The 23,753-nt window shown below is 39.8% G+C and overlaps 1 protein-coding gene across 1 annotated transcript in view; it reads right to left on the bottom strand.

Annotated features, from left to right (window-relative positions):
• The window catches only part of SPAG17 (sperm associated antigen 17), a 226,243-nt gene that overhangs the window by 136,256 nt on the left and 66,234 nt on the right, over nucleotides 1-23,753 (bottom strand). The window contains exons 4-7 of the mRNA XM_032419281.1: nucleotides 18,705-18,833; nucleotides 6,294-6,501; nucleotides 4,568-4,762; nucleotides 1,962-2,143 (exon numbers count right to left, since the gene is read on the bottom strand). Of these exons, the coding sequence (XP_032275172.1) occupies nucleotides 1,962-2,143; nucleotides 4,568-4,762; nucleotides 6,294-6,501; nucleotides 18,705-18,833 (714 nt within the window). The remainder of the gene's footprint in view (nucleotides 1-1,961; nucleotides 2,144-4,567; nucleotides 4,763-6,293; nucleotides 6,502-18,704; nucleotides 18,834-23,753) is intronic.

The following is a 23,753-nucleotide window of genomic DNA, read 5'->3' as shown; positions in this document are numbered from 1 at the left end:
TTCAATAAAAACTTGCAAATTGATTGATAGGAGATCAGTGTGTCCAGCTGGGCAGCACAGCCGTAAATGGCTCCCCAAATGACTGAATGTTTTCATTCCTGATGATTACTTTCATGGCCCAACTAGATGCCCTCGATGGTAACTTTCTAGTTCGGAGGTCAGGAATATTGTACCATAACTAGTATTTCCACTGAGATGATAATATTTTTTCAACATAAAATTTTCTGAACTTTAATTGCCATTTAAATTCTTCTACTCTATATTTAAAAAAAATAGTCAATTCACTTTCTTTAAAAATGGAGTGATTAAAATCTTCTAATGAACACAAAATTGTGGACACTGGAGGAGGAGCAGGGTGCTGGGAATGGTGCTGGGTCTTTCAAAGCTGTGATTGTGTGCCCTGGTGTTATGACATCTGTGTACTGAAGGTGCAATGGGATGTACTCAGCTCTTGTCAGTCCATACCTGGGGGGTAAATAAAATACAAAGAAGAGAGCCCTAACTAGAGCAAGAGCAAAAGATACTTGGCCTGAGGCTGCCTTCAAAGACTCTTTTTATTGTTTCCTCTGAATTATGGTTCAGGAATGATAGGGCTGTGATCTCCTATGCCCTCTTGAACCAAAAATGTATGCAAGTTCTTGAGATGGTATGACATGAAACAGTAAAGGACAGAAGGTAGTACCTTCTTTTCTGAACTCAGGTTTAGGAGGCAGAAGAGTGAAAGACAAAACAGGAAAGATGAAGGTATCTAGATGAAGGGGTGGACAGAGGCCAAGCCAAGACAGCTTGGAGTAACCAGTTTTGCTTAAACCAAGCTCTGCCTTCAGCCACAGCTTCTTTATGCTTAGGTTCTTTTCCATGTATAGGACAAGGCTAATATTTATTCTTACTTTTGGCAAGGTATCAGGATTCAGTGTTCTGTTTCTACATAGTGACATCTAATGCTTTATGTTGACAGTCTTAATAACTCAAACTGATCTGTATATTGTTACTTATTCAAATCCTGTCCATCCTTCAAGGTTCAAATCTGGGTCTCCCTCTCCTCAGAGTTTTCCTTACTTCACCATGTGCACATCCACCTCAAGGTTATGCAATCAGAGACTCTGGTCGTGAGAAATGTTCACGCTCCAACCCCGGGGCCTCTGTTTGTTGGAACAGGGAGTCAACCAGAAAGAGACCTGAGAAGTTTTGTGTAACAGCGATGCCTGGATATCTTCCACAACATCCGTGAGAAGTAGTCACTCAGCCTTCTTTTTAAAAACACCCTAGTGTATCAAACATTTGCTATTACGTTGTGATGCATCCCATTTCTTCTTTTTCTGAATTAGTAGAAAATTTAGTGTGTGTTTCACATAACTGAGCACATAGGGGTATGGCACCTTGAACACCGCTTCTCTGTTTCATGGTTTTGGTCATGCCTTTCTGTAAGATCCTCAGTAGCAGGGACCAGTAAATGCTCTCAGAAAACACCTGTTAATTGTTGGGGTGGGGCCAAGTCATCCTATTAGATAGACCTTGCCCGCCAAATATATTAAAAATACAATTTTAGCAATAAAATTAAGGACCCAGAAAAACAATATTTTGAGCTGATATATTAAAAAAAAGAAAAACAATGTAATTTGAAAAACTGTAAAATTTACTATTATATGTTATATATTAAGACTACTGCCAAGAACATGGTTGATGTATGACTCAAAGCCACCTGCCACCAAATAAAAGAATTACCATCCTTCATTTCCATCTCCATCTTATTCTTTGCCATTAATTTATACACTAAAAGCTAAAGAACCAGGCTGTAACCATCCCTGGGCTTTCAGTGTTGTCACTGTCTTGAAGAAAAGGAGTCGAGCACAAAGCTATGTATATAGTCAGGGCTCAATAAATGTCTGTGGAATGAATGAATATGATAAATGAAACCACACTACCACATGTCCAAACCACTCACAAATCCATGTACTAACCATCATTTCGCCGTCTGCCCAGTCAGAAGGGAAGTTATTTGCCTTGACCATGTATTCAAGTCGAGCAACATCAAAGAGATTTGTTTCAGGTTTCTCATTATTCAGAATTGGTTCCAGGTACTTCCAGAAAATTTCAAGTTCTCTTATGGCATTCTCTTTCTTCGCTTTCTCCACCTGTATGTCTAATTATAGCAACATGTTAATACAACAAAATGAGAATGTTGAATTTCTTCCCACTTTAAGTGGACATGGTGAGTTATATGCATTGCAAGATGTCTGTGCAGTAGCAGGAGAGGCAAATAAAGAAATATAATTTTGAGAAGGTTTCAAACTTGGGCTATACAACTATGAAACCAGAGGATTTTACTTCCGCATTGATATTAAACATGAGCCTATCCCACCCCTTCATTTTACACTTGAAGCCCAGAAACATTATGATAAGGTCACACATTTGCGGAGCTAAATATGTTCGATATTTCCATCATCCTTAGGTTGCATCTATGTGGGAGCAGTTTTGCTGCCAAATCACTTTTTGACCATCTCAGTGTGTTTGTTTCATAATTGGTTAGAACTGCTGTTGATCCAATTCTCCATCCCACGTGGCTAAAAATAGACCGGATCAATGACTGATGCCTCAGTTAACCCTTGGTCACATTCAAATAGCTACAGGCTTCTCTGGACATCTGTGCTCTGACTAAAATCATGACAGATTCCCATAAAGTTACACATGAAATTTTGCCTAAAATATTAATGTTTATTAGACCTATAACTAAATAGGTTCTACTACTAAGACCTCAGGATTCTATCATAAAGTCTATTTTTCCGTGATTTTATTTCTATATATTAAATATTTTTTACAGAGAGGCTATGCACTTATGGAACATTTTCTCACTGGCTTCAATAAGTTATTTAATGTTACAACTATCTTTTGAGATAGTCAGGAGCAGCTGGGTCTGAATCTCAACTCCTTTACTTAATAGCTGCCTCTAGGCCGAGTGTCCTTTTGGTAAAATGGAAAAACAGATCTTCCTCAACTTACAGTGGGGATGGAGTTATATCCCAATAAATGCATTGTAAATTGAACATTTGAAAGTGATATAATACACCTAACCTACTGAGCATCATAGCTTAGCCTAGCCTACCTTAAGCATGCTCAGAACATTTACCTTAGCCTACAGTTGGACAAAATCATCTAACACAAAGCCTATTCTATAATACAGGGTTGCATATCTCATGTAATTTGTTGAACACTGTACTAAAAGTGAGAAAGAGAATGGCTGTGTGGGTACAGAATGTTGTCAGTGTATTGGTAGTTTTCCCTCGTGATCACGTGTGTGACTGGGAGCTGCCACCATCCAGAATCACAAGAGAGGATCATACAGCATGTTGTTAGTCTAGGGAGATATCAAAATTCAAACTTCAAAGTATGGTTTCTACTGAACGCGTATCTCTTTCACACCATCATAAAGTTGAAAAATTAAGTCATCGTGAGTTGGGGACTGTCTGTAATAAAACACACTTTCAAGGATGGTAGTGGAAAGAACATAAATCAATGCAGTCAAAGCCCTTAGAACTAAGTCTAGTCCCAAGGCAACTGCCCAATAAATGGTAGCTTTTACTATCATCAGTGGTAGTAATTTCTAACTTGGAAGAGCAAATTTTTTTTTTAAGATTTTATTTATTTATTTGAGAGTGAGGGTAAGAGAGAGAGCATGAGCAGGGGGAGGGGCAGAGGGAGAAGCAGACTCCCCACTGAGCAGGGAGCCCGATGTGGGGCTCTATCCCAGGACCCTGGGATCATGACCTGAGCCGAAGGCAGATGCTTAACTGACTGAGCCACCCAGGAGCACCCTGGAACAGCAGATTTTTAAAATGCAGTGTTATAGAAATTGGGATGTGGTTGTGTAGATTACAAAACACTGTGCAAATGATATTATTAATAAATAACAATAAAAGCAACAGCGTATGGCAGAAAATCTTGGACTTCTAGGTCACACAGGCTTACACCGAATCCATTTCTATCACCTAAAGTATGTAGTAACTTTCAGTTGCCTTCCCACAGTGGTATTCTAGCACAACTCCCTTAGATGAAGACCCTGTGGCCCCAAATGGCTGAATGCTCATGTGGATGGGACCTCACCCCACAGCTTCCTAGTCTAAAGCTGGGAAGACAGAGTGCCCTCTCTGATTTATCACAATAAGCCAGAAGCAAAGCAGAGCAAGAATCCAAGGCTATGACCTCCCTTGGGCCACGTGGTGACTGTGGCTTCTGGAAGAACACATCTACAGTTGATCTATCCAGCCCACACATTCAGTAAAAGTTATCGGTTAAATGTTCCTGAGAAATGTAGTTAGATAACCAAGTCTTCTGACCCATAGTCCATGTTTTCTGGGACTGCACAGGGATATAAACAGAGTATGATTTTAATTTGCAAAATTTACAGCACCTGGCTAGTGCAAGCAGAATAAAGAGCAAATCAAAGTCTTAAAATGATTTAATAATGAATGTATTGTATGACTCTTTTTTGGACAGAAAATTCTATTTGTACTTTACAGATCGTGGATAATATTGAGAGATTCGGTCAGTTGTGTAGCAGACTGCATACCTTCTGGCTGAAGAAGAACTTCCTGCTGCAGCCTAACTGCTGCCAGGTGTGTCTGCAGAGGTTCATAATTCTCTGAAGATATTTTAATCACGCTGCTTATGGGAATGCCAAGCTCAGTCATAACCGCTAATAGCTGAGGATTGTTGAAGCCCACAACTAAAATGTAATGCTGGGCACCATCATCTGGCTCATCGTCTGTTCAAAATAAGGAAGAACGGCCGTCATTTTAAAAGAGAACAGGTTGCACCCAGCCAGTTCGACGGCTACATACATTATGCATGCGTTTATAATACCTCTGGCTCGCCAAAAACAGTCCAGTTGGCTGGAATGCAGGCCTTTGACTGGTTTTCATTATTACCCTTCCAGTAAGAAGGCTGTGGCCATTTTACAAAATATTAAATCACTTTTGTAAATGAGATAGAGTCATAATAGAAGGACAAACATACATGGGGCTTGCGCTCGTGGAAAATGTGTGCTTGGGTTTTTGTAAACAGAAAAAGGCTTAGGCTGTGATTTTTTTTTTTTTTTTTTGTTCAATCTCTTTTGAGCAACATCTGGCTTTACTCCTGAATTACGAGTAGCTGCAGCTTTTTGTGGTATTTTATAAGTAGAGGTGTTTACAGGAGAGGGAAATATCGAATATGGACGTGCCCCCTACCAAAGTATTCTGTGTATTTACGTCAATAGGTGTGAATGCTGAGTGTGGGTTACAGAGCAATGATATATTTCTTGCATTAAATTTTTAAAATATATATTGTGCACTTTCCTAACATTTTTTCCCTCTACTTAGCCCTGGCTACACTGTTTTATTAATGTTAAAACACTGAGTTTCTCCTAGACTGTGATTCAGAGAGATAAAAATAATTGTTATACTTTCATAGTCATGCTAGATAGTACATGAAAACATTAAACCCCACAATAGCCCATTAAGATAAATTTACAAATAATGCAATATGCACAAACTTTTAATTTTTAAGTAATAATTTTTCTTCTATCCCTAAACAAATCTGTGTTGATATTGCCTATGGAAACCAAAATATCATGGCTTCTGAGTCTCAGGGATTTAGAGTGCAGCTATGTCCGGGGAGTCCAAGTGACAAGGGGTGTGAAAGGCCTGCCATCTCATTTAAATGGGATGCAAATAATAAGAGGAAGCTCCATTTGTGTCCAAGGGCAGATGGCAATGAATTACTCACAGGCTGCACAAGTTAAACCAGTTTTACATCAATAATCAAAAATGAAAGGAAATTCTAGTTGCTCTAAGAGAAGCTAATAGTGGGAGAATTTGAGGTCAGGTCAGGAAGCTGTGTGCTCTGTGTGAGTCCCAAATTAACTGGTCTGATTTTATCACCATCGTATTTCATGCATTACAATCATCACTTTCTAGTTTGCCTCATAATTATGTCTGACTTTTTAAAATGTTCCGAACAAGGTAGTAAGCTACTTGGTGGCACAATCAGCTCGTTAGTTCATCCTTCATTTGCGTTATGAAAACGGGCCCACAGCAAGACACAAGCCAAATAAATATTTGCTGAAAACATAAATGAATTGCAAAAAGCAATATTTTCCTATTAGGGTATCATGGGTGGTATGTGATTTCTGGTTTTATAAAGAGCGAAAAGCCTGGGAAAGTTTAAGCGTCATTATTGGAATGATTTCTCAAGTTACTTTGTAGATTGGAAGGCAGGAAGTGAAAGGTAACCCACAGGAGGAGCATCTCACTGACCGATGTAATGTTTAGTGTCATCGTCTTCTCCCCTCCGTTTTAACAGCGTGGTTTTTTTCACTGTTGTGTTTGCCTCAGGCTGATCCTTTCCCTTTCCTTTGGCAACCTTGGCACTTGAGGTCTTCTTCTCCTTGGGAGATTTTGCTTTCCCTTTATCCTTTTCTACCTTGAATCTATCTTCTATTACCTGGAAAGAGAGAATACTTTTCTCCAAATCATACGGTGAGCAAACAACAGTTTTTCTACTGTTGGGCAAATTAATTCTTTATTTTGTTCAATTGCTTGTTTACTCATTTATTTTTCAGGTAGTCCTTCTTCATGCCAGGATAGTGGAGATCCCAGGTTGGGCCCACGTTGTGATAAGGCACATCTATGCATGAGGACTGAGGGGTGAGTACTAGGAGACCTTTTACACAAGTGGCTTTCTAGAAGAGAATTCATCCTCTAAGAGAGTCAAGCATGGGCCTATAAACTACCTCAGTTTTTGGGGGTAGGGCTAGTGGGGGATTCTGAGTACCTTGTGATGGCAGGAACTTAGGTTTATCTTGCAGCCTAACCCTGGGGAGTCTTGGTCTGAGTCTTAGAGAGAGGTTGGCTTCTTCATTAAAAACAAAAGTTTTTAAAAAAACACATGGTGCAGCCCCTCTGGAAAACAGTATGGAGGTTCTTCAAAAAGTTAAAAATAGAGCTACCCTACAACCCAGCAATTACACAACGAGGTATTTATCCAAAGGATATAAACATAGTGATTCGAAGGGGCACATGCACCCAATGTTTATAGCAGCAATCTCCACAATAACCAAACTATGGAAAGACAGAAAAAGCCCAGATGTCCACCAACAGATGAATGGATAAAGAAGACGTGATATATATATATATATATATATATATATATATATATATGTACACACACACTTTTATATATCTATGGAGTATATATCTATGGAATATATATATATATATAGAGAGAGAGAGAGAGAGAGAGACCTATATATATATATGTGTGTGTGTGTATATATATATATATATATATATATATATATATATATATAAAATGGAATATTACTCAGCCATCAAAAAGAATGCAATCTTGCCATTTGCAATGATGTGGATGGAACTAGAGGGTATTATGCTAAGCGAAATAAGTCAGTCAGAAAAGACAAATACCATATGATTTCACTCATATATGGAATTTAAGAAACAAATCAGATGAACATAGGGGAAGGGAAGGAAAAATAAAGTAAGATGAAAATTGAGAGAGAGGCAAACCATAAGAGATGCTAACTCTAGGAAACAAATTGAGGGTTGCTAGAAGGAAGGTGGCTGGGGGGGAGGGGGCAATTGGGTGATGGGCATTAAAGAGGGCACTTGATGTAATTAGCACTGGGTGTTATATGCCGCTGATGAATCTCTAAATTCTACTTCTGGAACTAATAAAAAAAAAGTTAAAAAACCCCAGAAAGAATAGTTTTCTTTAAAATCTCCTTGATAAAGTTTTTCAAAGTTTAAGTAGTGTATTAACAAGTTTTAAAGTTTAAAAGATTCTTTGGGGAACCTAACACCAACAAATTATTTTTATTATAATGCTAATTAAAAATGTATAGACATAATCAATGGTTGCTATTTGATACATTCAAAGATGGGATCAACGCAAAACAGCAAACTCTTTACACATTGTTCTGGAGCATATTTAGACTGCCATATACCATGTAAAGACCCAATTTTCCCACCATTTTTTTCTTTTCACACAATTGCTGAAACCTTTGCGCATTATTTCATAATGTAATACACTTTCAATGCATTTGTTTATAAATACAAGTAGGTTGTGTTCATTAAAATTATGTGTCAGTATTGGATCATAAGGCGGTCATACAGAAGATCCAGAATATGCTTATATTATTTGCTTTTTCCATACTCCACACAATTGGAACATCAAAATAAAAAAGAAATTATTGTAGCAACATCTGGGTTCTCTATTTTCCTGAGATCAAGAAATCAAATTTGAAAAATTCCACTGTAATACATTAGAGACAAGGAGAGTAGAAGATATGTGGCTTTGGCACCCAGCTAACAGAATGTACCACAGAAGGGGAGAGAAGCATTTCTTTAGTCCATGTATCTTCTGGATGTTGAGGGCTCCAAAGAACAGTTTAGCTTTGGCACCTAGAAGGGTCAGAGGTACAAATGGATTCTCCACGCGGGCCTAGCGCCTGTGGCTCTAGTGGTGGGGAAACTGTCTCCTCAGCAGCAGCAGAAAGCATCAGAGGAGGCTGCCGATGTCACTACTAGCTTTGGGTGGAGGCAGAAAGGAGTGCACAAGGTAAGGCACAGAGGTCTGAAAAGCCCCAGCATTTCTTTCTGCACCAGATATAAACTGGTGCATAAGCTACCGCTGGGCTTGTCCCCTTGAGCTCCTAGCCTACTGGGGAGGAAAGAGGCAAAAAAGCACATATGCAAACTGGCAAAAATATAACTACGAAGTTTCATGACTTTTATGAAGGGTAAAACCCAATGATAGGCACACAATTGAGGAAACCTCTCTAATAGGTTGGTTGGTGATGGAGGGCCTCTCTGAGGAGGTGACATTTGAATGAAGACCTGAAAGATGAGGAGTCATCCGTGGGAGAAGCGAGGAAAAGACAAAGTGTGTGCATGAAGGCCCTAAGTCATAAAGGAGATAGGTATGTTCAAGGGACTGACAAAGAGGTGAGGATAGCAGGAGAATAGTGGGCAAGGGAGAGAGTGGCCCAAGCTGAGGTTGGGGAGGCAGGGCATGGGCCAGGTCTTTGGAGGTGGGGCTAACAAGTTTATATGTTATTAAAAATGCAATGGGAAGACCATAAAGAGTTTTAAGTGGAGAAGTAACTGTGATTTTGCAAGATAAGAAACAAGAAGACTAGGAAGGAAGCTCTCTAGTAATGGTCCAGAAAAGACCTAATAGTGACTCAGATTACAGAGATAGAAAAGTTGGAGTGAGAGATGGCTTTTACTTAAGGTGAGCCGACGGACTCTTCAGAGGACCATGTTAACTTTGAAATGCCACCAAATGTCAGGAGGCAGTCAAGTACACATGTTGTCTTCTGAGAAGAGAGATTGGCTGGAGTTATAAATTCGGATGTGTGTCACATAGAGATAGTGATTGATTGACTGGAAGAGAGGAGATGCCCTAGGTGAGAGTTCTCAAGATGTCAGTGGATGAGTGCATGGCAGGGGCGTATGAGGTCCAGTCAGGAGATGTGTTCACCATCTGATGGAATGGCCCAGCAGAGAGGGAGACACTAAAGATGGCGGGGGGTGGGGGGGTGGGGAGGGGAGAGATAAGATCCTTGAGGAGGTAAGATGGGACCAGATCAAGGGAATGTGTCCATTTCCTTTGCTAGGAGGAAAGACCATTTCTCAGTTTAATAAGAGGAGCAAGAAGGGAGGGTGGCTGTGTTCAAGAAAGAGAGAGGTCTTGATGGTGTTAAGGGAATGTTTCAATTTTGTCAAGTGAAGGATTGAGGCACAGTTATTGGCTGAGTACAGGCAAGTATGAGGTAAGAGGTTTTGAACAGAGACGGTAACGTGAGTCATGTCAGAAAGTGGGAGGGCAAGCTTAGTGAAGAAATATGGTAGAACTCTCTGCCAGTGTTGAGAGCTTGTTGGAAATTTTGAGATTGTTAATTTAAAATGAAACCAGAGCACAAATCAGTGCCCCTAAGTCCAATTAGCTTGGAGGCATTGGCAAGACTCATGCAGGCGCTCAAACAGCCACACTTGGATCATGGGAAATCCACTGAAGTGGAACACTCCCATGTAGGTCCTTGGTGGACAGCTAGCCTTGCCACAGAGAAGTCCTAACTCTGCCATCAAAAGCTTCCAGAAACTTCCACAGCTGTGATTTTATATAAAATCTCAGGGTGATCTTTAGAACTGAAAAGGAGAAACTGTTTCAGCTTAAATTATTCTCAAGTTCACCCAGAAGAATAAACATGGATATGGTCATACATCCATTCGCTTATTCTTTCTTTCCGAAAAATACTGCCGAGTACAGAGGACGTTTAAAACTAGTTTCTTTATCCTTTTCCTGATACGACCGGTCGTTCAAGGGCCCTTTAGCCCTGCTGGCTCTCCTAGGTGGGGTATGAACACCTGTGCAGCCACATAGCTCCCATCCTTTTGGAGCCTCTTTGGCAAGGTTGGGGTTCTATAAGGTAAGGAACTCCCTGAGTCTTTGATTCTGTAAGGTTTCTTGGGACCCCAGAGAGAGCAGGGCTGATCACAACCAAAATGTAAAAATAGTAATAAATTACAGAGACTCAGCTCTGTAGTACGACAGGTGCTTTCTAGACATCATCATCTTTCATTTGTTCTCCAAATGCAACCTGCGAGATGGGTAGTTTTGTTCACATTGTATAAATGATGACACACAGTTTGCCCTCAGATACCCCACCACGGTAGAGACACAGGCGGGTTTGACCTCAAAGCCTAAACTCATTTTATTTCTCTGCTTCTGTTAGTCTCAGTCTTTGATTTCGTCCCCTTCTTTCCCAGGCCTTCTGCCCTCTGTTTACTGTCTTTCCAGGGGCTAAATAACACTATTTGCTGGATGCTCTTTCGTTTCTCCATAGCTTTACCTCCCTCACCTCTTCTTTCTGTTGAGTGGCCTCTTCTTTTTCTCTATTTCTTTTTGCTTTTGCATACTCTTAACAAGGTGAAGCTTGGTTGCCTGGAGAAAAGCATCTTTTTAAACACATTTCCATTGACACTGAAATTATCAATATTTACCTCCTTCCTTTCATGAAAGTATCTTAAAAATACCTATAAATCCTGATTCATTTAAGTAGCTTTTTTTAAATTATAAAAATAATAATCACTATTGAAAAATCTGAAAGCATATAAAGCTGACACAAAACTACCAGAGAAGATGAGTGAAGAAGATATTTAGTGCGTTCTTTCAAATTACGTTTACGCACCATTTTAACATCATTGTTACTGTTCTCGCTACACAATTTAGTGTTCTGCATTTTCCATTTAACAATGATGTTATCTTCAATGGGTAGAATTTCAAGAAGATTACATAGTAATCTATGTAAAGAATTTCCTTAGGTAGAGCGACTCTGTATGTACTTTCCTGGTGCAGAGACATCATACTGTGGAGAAACAGAAGCAAATGGAAGTACCTAGGTTATTCTGGGCCCCAGATCCAGGCAGAGAAGTCCTTGGTGGATTTCTGAACATGTTGCCCCACCCAGTCCCTTTTGCTCTCCCGTGTCTAACTCTAGTTGTGGTCCCCCACTTCTATATTCCATCTATTCCTCATGCCTTCAAGCCTCCATACTTGAACTGAACCAGGACAGTCCCTTTGTCCCTGAGGTTCTTGACAATGATGACTGGACCCTATTTTGGTCAAAAAGTGACACATCGCTTTTCTACCAAGCCCCAATCATAGCAAAATCACCTCCTGTCTTCTTCCCTCCCCTCTATTCTCTCATATCTGGAATAAGCCCCTCCCCCTATGAGTTTGTATCTTGAGATTTGGAGATGGGGGTTGGTGGCAGGGAGTGAACCAGATTAGCTGAGCATTCACCAAATTCGACCCCTTCCTAAACCATAAACTAAAATTTGTTCACACCAACTTTTCTTCTGGCTGGGTAGCATGTTCTCATTCTACAGTCGTCTGCACACAACTTAACTCAGGGGGATCTTGCCAATTCAAGACAAAAATTTAGGAGGGGTGTATCCTAAAGGCCCCTCTTTCCACCATGTTTGGGGAACACATGTTCCCCAGCATATGAAGGCAGAGTCAAGTTCCTTACAGAGTACATTTTCTTTCAAACACACTGCTACAAAAAGCATCTGGATGCCCCCTACTGTGAGAAGGCTGTGGCTAGGCACAGAGATTTCTTACCCAGTTAAGCTACATAGCAGATGTGGGGCTCTTATCTTAGCCACAACCAAAAGAAGTATTAGCATGTCACATACTTGGTTGAGTGTCAAGCAACACTTACCTAGAATCCTCAGTCTTGTTATTCTCACTTTTTTTTAAAAGGAAAAATACAAAGTTCTCCTTCTCTCTAACAGGGCAACCCAGTTATTTGACACTTCAAAAGATTTTAGATTGTATTTTATTTTCTAAATGGCTCTTGATGCCAACATTCAAATGCCTTCAAATACCTTCAAAAACTTTGACAGATATTTGTTATGTTATCACAATAAAAGGGAGGCAAATAGTAAAAGTCAGTGGAACTGCTAGTAAATAGCCCTACTTTGTCATTTTTTTATAGATAACAGCGCATCTACATATTTGTGTAGTACGTTATGATTTCACATATCTTCTGTCATAAGATTCCCACAATAATATTATTAAGGATATAGATAAGAAAACATGTTCATGGCGGTTAAGTAACTAAGTCAGTATTATTATGTGGCTTATGAGAAACTAGGTCTGTCTTCTGAATGTTACTTCAGATCTCTTTCAAGAGATTACTCTGCCTCACAAACGATCTATTCTTATGGTCACAGATGATAAGAAGAAAAAGATGGGCTGAAAGAAATATATGCGTCAAGTATGGTTGAGAGTAGATTAAGCAATATTAAATAGATTTATTTTCATGAAACTCCTCCATCTTTAATAAGCTAATGTGCTGTTAAATCTCCAAGACTTGTGCATAATACATGGTGGTTTCCAAGTTCATTTGATGGGGGGAGGGGCGGAGGGAAGGAGGCTTTTTTTTTTTTTTCTTTAATGAAGAACTGGGTCTAAACACCTCTAAAACCTACTCTGGAAACACAGGTTATGGGAACATTCTGAGGCCCAATTAATCCATTTCTATAAACCAATGCTAGAGAAATTATCCAAAATATGAAGAATTCTATACTATAAAGATGTTGATAACAGCATTGCTTATTATAAAAAATATGGAAATAACTGAAACGTTTAATAATAGAGGAATGGTTAAGATAATTATGGTAGTCATAGAATATCCTACAACCAACAATAATGATAGATGTGGATGCTGAGGTAATGAGTAAAATTATGATATATTTTAATTTACAATGATTATGTAAAGAAACAAATTCACAGAAAGAAACATGATCAGAATGTTAACATTAACTGTAATGGCGTCATGGCATTATGAACACGTTGTTTTTCCTTTTCTATCTTTTCTATTTATTCGTTCCCCTCTGCTCTCCTCCCTGCTCCCCTGCCAAACAGAAAACATAATGCACTTGAGTTAGGAGCTTGCCCTTCCAGACAGCTGCTGTTGTGTAGAAAAGGTAAGTCTAGGCATGTTGTGGGCTCACTTGACCCAATGATGCAATCTTCAGAACCCTGCGGAACATCCTGGGGTGCCATACTGCCGTCTTCAGGTGCCATTCCTAATGCACTGAATCAAAATATGGCCATGACTGTGGTTGGTGATGGGGGGGGGGGGGCTGATGTCTGTCTGCTGTCTCTCTCCTGCAGGATTCTATGTGACTCAGAGGTTTTAACAGTGGATCAGCCAGTGTAGCCCTACCTCAACATGCAGAAGGGCAGAGAGAGGGGTGAGGCTGTTTGGAATAATCTCAGGAAGTCTAGTTCTAAGAGATAGCCCCAAAGACCAGGTGATTTTTGGACAGGGGGAATGGGACCAGAAATGAAGTCAGAATTCCCCTGGGAACCAGTGGTTGCTTAGCTCTACGGGTTTTGTCTTTGGAGAGCTTTGTTCCTTTCCTTGACTTGTCCCCACACTTCCCCTCAGGATGTTGTAGGCAGTGTAATTAGTGGGACCAGATGACTGATGATAGATCATTGAGCAAAGCCATGCCTCCTACAGGGAAACATCTCTGGGCAGGCACTCTACTGAGTGTGAGTCAAGAGTGCCATTGTGCATAATTATTGAGACACATTCTGAAGACGTCTGTACAGTGGTTAGGAACGTGATCTTTGGTGTCTGACAGTTTGGGATGTGATTCCCAGCTACACCTATGAGTAGCTATTTAACCTTGGGGAAGTTGCTTAACTTTTCACACCTTCAGTTTCCCCATCTGAAAAGTCAAGAATAATACTCTGTACCTCATAAAGTCATTTGAAAGATTAAATGATATAACATGTGTAAAGAGCTTAGTATAATGCCAAAGAGTCAATAACGGTACCTAATATTATCCTTAGCTGTTGTAACTAGCTATTTGCATTTAAAAATACTACTCTATTTTAAATATGGGTGTTTCTTTACATTTTTTCCTGATGTCCATAAAAAAGTTTTCATTAATTAAAAGCATCCCAATTAGGAAAACACTTCTCTTCTACAGACCAGTTCGCCAGGGAGTCATTGATTATTTACCCTGAACTGCTGAATTGTGTAGCTCTTTAGATCCAATGGTTTTGTTGGTAGTATCCTCATTTTGATAATTCAGCTTCAAAGAATTCCATCTAGTTAGTGAGGCAAGTTATTCCTTTCCTGAAGCCACACGGGTCCCTCTAAACTGAGTTTCTGGTCTTCCTCTGTTTGATTTCTTAAAATAGTTTTTGAAGATTTTAACCACAACTGAATCAAAACTAACCAGCCTGTAATTTCCTGGTATGTCCCTATGGCCTTTCTTTTAAAACAAAACACACACACAAAATGGCATTACATTGGCTTGTTTCCAGTATTTTGGGGTTTCAACTGGAGTAAGCTCTAAAACGTCTGTGAAAGTTACCCTCATTTCTCTTCGTCTCTCCTTCGGAGCAGGCTTGGGTTGTTTGTGGTTTCAGCATGATGTCTTGCCACATTTACGTACTTTTAGTTTGGGGTTGTTTTAAGAAAAGTTTACCAATACCATCTCTGCATAGTTCTTGACTGCCGACCTTCCTTCTCTCCAATTCTAGTACTTTGGAAAATAAAGCAACGTGTACTAAGTATATGAGCCCGAAAGAGACAGCACTGTTCTGCTTTTACAAGAAGGATATGCTAAAAATATTCAAGAAACTATGGACTGGTTATTTGAATTCACAAATTAAAAGCACAGTTAGAATATATTTGGATCTTTTCCTAAAACCTATGCAAATTTTCTGAACTGGACGCAGAGGCATAGGAAGACTAGATTTAGTTTGGCTGATTATTTAAATGATTAATTTTTTTGTATTATAGCCATTTTGCATCTCTTTTTTTTATGATTAAGTGTTTCCTTTTAGTTGAATTCTCAATATATTTTAAATATATTCACAATAAAGTGCTTTGGCTTTAAATAAATGTTTAAGTTAATATATATTGTGGAAGTTGGGGTGAAACAGAAGTGAGAATGTGAACTACGCTATAATATTTAGATAATGACTACATTAAAACATTCAGAATAGAAACCAAATAGTTTATTTTAAAATTATAATGAACGTTATGAAAATGTATGTGCCTACTATGTCGTTTCTCTAAATACTTGTTTCAATAAATGTTTGTTAAGTTAATAATTAACGACAGATTGACAATGATAGAACTAAAAATGCACAATAAATTGTTGTGATAATGATATGCGCAAGGAAGGAAAAGTCATTTCTAAACAAAACACTCTCATTCAGATTTTAAGATATAACAAAATCTAATTTGGGATTAACGGTATGAAAGAGTCATTCAGAAATTCTGAAATTCTAAAATATATTTATAGCAATAGAATATGTTTTCTTCATGTATATTTGGGAGGAACCAATAAGGTGTTTCCAAATAGATCAGAGTTTTCAAATATTTTCAACTTAATTGCAATTAGAGGCAGGCATTTGCCTTTCAGAAATTCATGTGCTAAAGGCTTCAAAACTCTTCCTCTAAAAAATATCTTTGCTTGTATTATTTTTTATAATATGAATTAGCCAGCAAACTTTCCTCATGGACAAAGCAAATGTAATGGTAAGCAGAGCCCACACTAAAGCGCTACAGATTATCAAAATCAGTGGAATCTAAAAAAATGATATTTTTACTGTATTTGGCAATTGGAGCTATATTATTCACCACTTATTTTTCTTTTTCGCCACCTATTTTTAAGAAAAATTTTGGTTGATTAAAACAGAATCAAACATATAATGATCTATTTATTTCACTGGGGGTAAAGGAAAGGGACCTAATTGTATTAGCTATTTTTGTCCACATCTTCTCCCTAGTCTTTTCGGTAATTACCTGCTATGGATATTTTTTAAGCATTCACTTTTAAAAATATAATTCTGAAAATTCAGCAAAGGAGATACAAAACACGATTTGGATTGCACAGTTGTCAACAACATAATTAGCATTTGAAAGAAAACATCTACATACATTTCAGGTTGCTGTTAAAAGCTGAAGAGACAGTCAGTGCCCTTGTAGGAATCTCAGAATCCCATCCTGGGTTCAGGAAAAGGAAGAAACTGGGTAAAGTCCTCTTTTCTTTTTCACATTTTCTAATCCACAGCATGGGTCAATTTTCCATACTTTATACTTATTTTATTTTATGCCAAACTCACTGGCTGACAAGCATTAACGTCAATTGTTCTAACTGACTGGTTGGGTGGTGGTGTTGAAATGAACAGAGATTATATCATCCCTCCAACAACTCTCTTCATCTTGCCTTTACCATGAGTATTTTCTGGAGAGTACTCTGTTCCAATCAGTTTTCATCAATTTACTTAGCACTTACTCATATGGTTGCAACTGAGACATTTGGGGCTGGTGTTTTGGGAGCCCAATCTAAGGAAGACATCAAATTAGACTATGTAATTGTTGGCTCTTGATTGCTCAGAGTTCTCTTAGGCATCTATTACATATATATATATATATATATATATATATATATATACACATACACACACACATATATATATGCATAAATATAAATCTAAAATTCAAGCCCCAATTCCTTTGGATTTTTGAATTTTCAAAAAATAAACTAAGATTATTTCCATATCTTCAGAATCTCAGAACTGTATTACTATAGTTCACATTTCAAAGAAATGCTGAGCAAAATCACTGCAGAAATATTTTTATATTGTCGCTAGCTTTAAAGACTTTTCCTGAGCTGCCAGGATATTCCATGTACTGTTACTTAAAATTCGGGAATTGAAATCTAAAACTTATTCCTATTACAAACAATTGCTGACTTAAAATAGTTGGCAAACAAGTAAACTGATACTCTGTAGCATGTTAGGTATATTTCCCCTGCTGTGGGAAAGCACAGAGCAAACAGAAGGTGCAGGGATTTTCACAGGACTCACAGTCTACTTCTTATAATTCAGATTCCCATGTGACATGGGAATTTAAAAATGCAAGAAAAGATGTTTCTATACTAGTTTCAATTTTTCCGATTTTTCTTCTGCCGAGTCTTAATGTCCCCAAGTATTTCTTAAGGTACAAATCTCCCGAACATGATGAAAAGAGCTTCGATAGATGGAAAACTAGACCATCATTTGTGTTCGTATGAGTAGAATTTTCCCCAGGAACAATACGTGCCTCCCTAGTAAGATGCTATATGGGGAATCTTTTTGAAAAACATAAAGCTCTCTACTGCAAATCTAAGGTGGCATTATTATTTTGTCGTACAATTATCCTGTCAAGAGTCCAATTCAAATAGGAAACCTCAATTTGGGGGTCTCGAAAAGGTATTACTGGAACACGTTCCCTTTTCTCTTTCTTCTTCCAAGAACTGATTTTACCTCTTCCACCGAGAGGCATAAAGAAACAGCTTACGTGGAAATCCATCTCATATACACATGTGCCCACACACACATTACACATGTACATACAAAAGCATTTGGCTTTCCAAAAACATTTCAGCATGACTGGGAAAATAAGAAAAACCTCTCTTATTTTGAGTAATGATAATAACAAATGGGTTTGAACCTGGCATCATTTTGCTAAAGGTATTTTAGGCTATTTTTTTTTTCAGATGAAAATATGAATCTTTGGAAAACACACAGATTGATTTCCATCGGCAAATGAAAAACCTACATGTGACGAAATAATCAGGTGTACGATATGGGAGTAGAAGTGATGGATTGCTGCTGAAATATTCAGATTATGATGAAGGGACAGATATAGCCTGCTAGTTTAATGGAAGTCCTACTGAATATCAGATAAAATATTTTAAATAGAGCCTGACTTTGCAGGTTTTTTCACATGACATTTACTTCTCCTGACTCCGTCTCTCCTTGAGTCCCTTCTTTGCTACTAGCATGGAAATAGACTACTAGGAAAACCACCTCAGGCACATGCTCTGACTGTTGTCCTATTTCTGCACAAGGGAATTTATTTTTAATACGTCTGCCTTTGAGAAAACAGAATTCCTCCGATGGATCTTTGCATGGCCTTTTCCCTGTTGTCGAGGTGACAGCTGACTGTGCCAGGTAACACTTAATGGAAGGCTTACGAAGAGAGGAAGTGACCTGGAGAAACCTGGCTCCGTTTTCTGCCCCCGTTTGCCCTCTTTAGAAGACCCACCATCATACAGTACCTTTTCATTTTCCCGTCGCTGCTGGTCCTTCATTTTAATCTGGAGAAGCTGAAATTTCAAGAGTTTCCCTATCAGTGGTAGAGTTAATTTCTCTCCGCTGTCCATAATTGCCTTTGCTGCTATTAACACCTATGAAGAAACACAATAAATAGGAAAAGTGGCATTTTGTAACCTTTGGCTCAGTCTGTTGGTGATGAAAAGATGAAATGGTATTTCAGTTTTGTAATATTTGTCTTACTGCAAAGGTGCCTCACTGCTGGCCAAAAGAATTAGAGAAAAATGCCCCATTGCCATAGAGGGGGGTATTTATCTTCTACTTTACAGAAATTGGGTTGTCTGAAAATGAACTTATTTTTCCAATGAGGCAGAGAGTGCTTCCCACGATGGTGCTAGACTCAGACTCCAAAAAAGGGGTAGAGGAAAGATACGCCGGGGCTCCCTCTAGGATGACTGATAGGTCAGTTTCGTGCTACAGAAAGTCTATTGTTTGGCATAGCCAATCTTCTAAGCTGTCGAACTTTGACTTATTACGACAGCATAAATTAAATAGAGTTTTATAATAATGGAAATAGCCATGTTAGCAATCTTTTACTTCTTGGTGACCAAATTCAAATGAAAGATAAAAACTGCTTGACACAGAGGCCCCATAGGAAAGTTTCTTCCCCGCCCCCTTGCAATTTAATGTTGATCCTGTTGGTATGCAGCCTAATTGGGGTGAAATGAGGTTATTGAGTTTTCTTTGGGTGACGACAGCCACTGGGAACATACAGCTGTATTGTCCAGATGTGTGGCACTGACAGCCTGTTTTATGACTGTGCTTTTTACAGCTTGTTTCCCCTAAATTTCACACAACTCTCTAACATCTGGGCCCTTTTCCTTGGAGCCCTATAACCACTTTATTTACTGCAAAAAAATAAAATCATGTAAAATATACCATAAAACGTTGTTATGCGTTTCTCTGTATTCATGTCCTCTCCCTAATAAAGTTCACCTCTGCCGGAAGCACTGTCACAAAAGTAATCTGGTCAAAGTATTTTTCGACTTTTGTTTTTAAGCAAGCATTACACTTTATTTATAACCTTGAGATGAATTAGGTGTTACTAAAATGTTCTGACATGTTGCTTTTCTCCCCCCCCCCCCGCCCCCCCACCCCCCGCCCCTTTGAGCAATTACTCCTCGGGGCGCATATGGTGTCAATTTCAGACCCTCTGTCTCAGACAATGACTGTGCACACGCATCTCATCAGGCTGCGTCTTGTCTGAGGTTCATACCAGCTCTTGGTCAGGGCTTTCCTGACCGATCCGGTTCCTGATGACTTTCCACTTTGCCAAAGGAAATAGTGGAAAGAAGGGGAGATGGCTATTTTGCTTCTAACTGCGGAAGGCCCTGTGGATTATTCCAAGCCAAAATGTAACTGGACCTCTTAGAGACCGTGTTGCATCGCAGAAGGGGAAGGGACAGGGAAAAGGACTCCTCTAAAGCTGCTGTTTCTGAAAACCAAAGGAACAAACCGAGTGTCAGAAATCTTTGCGTGTGTCTAAGCAAACACCCTCCCTGGAACAGAGCGCATGACTTTTTATAGCAGTTCTGCTCCTGCTTCCACGATTTAGGGAAAGGGACCTGACGGTTGCGATTTCTGGGAGCAGGAAAGCATGAGGGTACACCTGCAGGGCCTCACCATTTAATGATGACCAGATTCAAGAGGGGAGTCCTAAGGGAACAGATGGTCACACTTTAAATGAAAGCTGTCCAATTGGGTCCAACCCCAAGGGTAGATGTATTTGGTTTGAAATGACATTTTTCAATACCAGTTCAACAGTGTGCTGACAGTCAGGCTGTTTTGTGACATCTGGTTCAAAATACACAAATTTGGGTTTTAAGAAACTCACAACAGTCTAGTACGGGGCGTTTCCCGGTAATACAAATATAATGACATCGTTGAAGGGAAGTCAACACTGGAATGGGTTACCCAAGAGTGGTGTGGAGTCTCTTTTCCTGATGACCTGTGAACACAGGATATTTACCTTTGTCTGGGATGGTCTGGGTGAAGCCTGCCTGGCGTCATGGTGATGGATGGGATGTCTCTGGAATTGCTTTCTAATCCCGTGTCTCTGTGAGTCTACGAATGTTACCTCACTGTGTTACAATGTATTCAAAGCACAGCAAAATGTACCGAGAGAAAGGTATTTTGCAGGCCATAAAAGTTATTTCTGGTCCATCTGAAACTGTCTGTACAGAGCTTGTTTAAAACAAAAATCTGGCATGGCATCAAAATAATCGTGATATCCTACCGGGAAATGGGGAGATTAGTGATGGGAAGTGTCACTGGAATCGCTGGTACCTGTGTTCTTCTGATGCATGGACACACAGTGAGTCAGAGAAGTGGCAGGGCAAGGCAGCATTGAGGAGGGCCTGATGGACGCTCCCTCCTCCCTGAACAGCCCCGGGGCAGCCCATGCAGAGGCAGGCTCCATGGCAATAACGCACAGCAGTGCACATGGCACTGTGAGCAGGGGCAGAAACCAGGCACGTCTGTCTTTCTGCAGGGCTGCTCAGAGGATACTTGACTCCCGCACGTGCCATTTTCCCTGTGTGCTTCCCCCAAAGGGAATGACGGTGTGAATCCTCGGGACAATTTTTTTTTTAAAGATTTTATTTATTTATTTGAGAGAGAGACAAAGGTAGTGAGAGCACAAGTGGGGAGGAGAGGGAGAAGGAGGCTTCCCGCCGAGCAGGGAGCCCAATGCGGGGCTCGATCCCGGGACCCTGGGGTCACAACCTGAACGGAAGGCAGATGCTTAACCGACTGAGCCACCCAGGCGCCCCAATCCTTGGGATAATTCATGAAAATGAAAGTCTCTACTGAACTCAGAATCTGAGACTGAAAATTTTTATGGTTTGTGGGTCACCCCCAGGAGAGGCAGAGAAAGAAAGTTATTTACAAATTCATTTCTGCTGAAAAGTCTTTCTTCTCACACTCCATGATTCACAATTCTACCCCATCAGGAGTCAGTGGTTTGGTCTCAGATGAAAAACAATTCCTTAGAGGGCCTTTATTCAAAAGATGAGTCTTTGAGGGAAGAAGAAAAAACTGCATTTAGAAGGAAGTGCAACTCTTCATGGAACATTCCAGAAAGACTTTCCTTCCTCACCTTAGTTGAAGTAATTGACATAATAAACATAATAAACCTTTAACCTTCCATCATTGTAAAGGCTACTCGTCCAGTATCTAGTCAGTGTGTGTGCACGCACATGCACATGTGTGTGTTTGTGCTGGGGAGACACACTGACAAGGGTGGTAGGTATTGAGATGATAAAGGATACAAGAGAAAATGGGAACAATCAGCTGGTCAGGGTTGGGGAATAATCAGACAAAAACCGGAGCTTCCAGAGTGAGGCAGAAAAATAGTCCTAAGTGGGTTAAAACCTGGGTACTCATCAAGCCTAAATACCAAATAAATGAGCCCGGCATGAGCCAGAAACTTAAAAACAAGTCTTATGGGCAAACGAGACTCATTAAAATGGAGTAAAACTGTTGCCAGGTGAGGCCTGCATGTGTCTCCTGGACCTATTCAGGCCAGGCCCTGGGGCCTGCCAGCGCTGGGGGGGGGACGTCCAGGCCAATCAACCAGAGGTGTTTTGTTCTGGGAAAGCCTGCTGTAAGAGGAAACTTAGCTTGGGAGTGCAGCTGAGGAAAGAAGACACATCTGCATTTTCACATCTGTGAAGATCTTATTTTGAGGGTAGATGCCCTTTGTCTGTTAGAAAATGCGTGATTCTGAGCATACTAAGAAATAAAAACATTTCGCTCTTTATCACTGACCTGGCTCAAAGACTTATGTCATATTTACTATCTAATGAGCTGGTCCAACAAAAATACATCAAATGAGCCAAATTCTTTCCCTGCCTGGGGATCAGGCCCACCCACAGACACCTCCCTTTCCCTCCTCTCTGTGCTTCCTCCCACGTTAGCAGTAAGCACAGCATCTGCTTGGACAACCGTTAGAACTGCTTCACAGATGCCCATGGAAACCTAATGTATGCTTGTGTGCAAGTGTGGGCACATGCAAACACATAGGTCTACACGCATATGTATGTGTACGTGTAGATATGACAGATGGTACATAGGTAGATAGACGGATGGATGGATAGATGATAGCTAGGACTTCATGAGGTCTGCGGCCTGGTTTCCCCCGTGAGCTTACAAGGAGGCATACAGAGCAGCTTGAATCATTGCCAACTGGGTCATGCTCAATACAGGTGAATTCTGAGGCAGGATAAAGATTTTGGATCTGCATTTCTCCTGCTTGGAGCAGGCCACAGAAGAAGGTGGTGGAGGGGAGGGAAAAGTGTGGTTATGAGGGACGGAGGAGGGTGGGGTGATGGGAGAGCGATGAGCGGAAGGAAGATATCCCTCTAGGAACTCCAAGTAGCCACCAGTTCTAAAAAAAATCTTTTCATTTCAGGGCCCTCCTTGGGGGTCCATGAGGTTTGTTACAGCAGCAGAAATAATGCACGAGGGTATGATTTCACATTGTACCTAATATCCTTGAGTCATGACTTAGGGTTCGTTTGGATATGCAAAGACCCCTTGAACAGGAGCACAATCCAGTACCTTGACTCCATCCAACTAGCACAGGACTGAGCAAACAGGTTTTTGACGCACAGATCTAACTCTTCTAGGGATGTATGTATTCCTTCATTCATTTGTTATCACATAGCTTTGAGCAGTTCATTTCCTTAATATATGACTGATTAAGTGTGATAGTTCATCATCACTGTGAAAAGTCCAAACAGTACCAGAAGGATGTACAATGAAAAGAAAATGCTTCCTCAACCCACTCCACCATCCCCTCTTTCCAGAAGGAAATCCTTGCGTATCCTTATGTAATTTCCTGTACATAAATAAACATACATATGTATATCCTGTATGTTTTAATACAACTGGGATCATGCTTTCACATGGTCGAGTGGCTTGCATTTTTACATACAAAGTTATAGGACAGCTTTCTGTGCTGACATGTATTGTTTATGTTTATATTTTTAAAT

The sequence above is a fragment of the Phoca vitulina genome, unplaced genomic scaffold (genome assembly GCF_004348235.1).
Source record: "Phoca vitulina isolate PV1807 unplaced genomic scaffold, GSC_HSeal_1.0 scaffold2, whole genome shotgun sequence".
NCBI classification, from domain to species: domain Eukaryota; kingdom Metazoa; phylum Chordata; class Mammalia; order Carnivora; family Phocidae; genus Phoca; species Phoca vitulina.
This window is presented reverse-complemented; position numbering and strand designations above follow the sequence as displayed.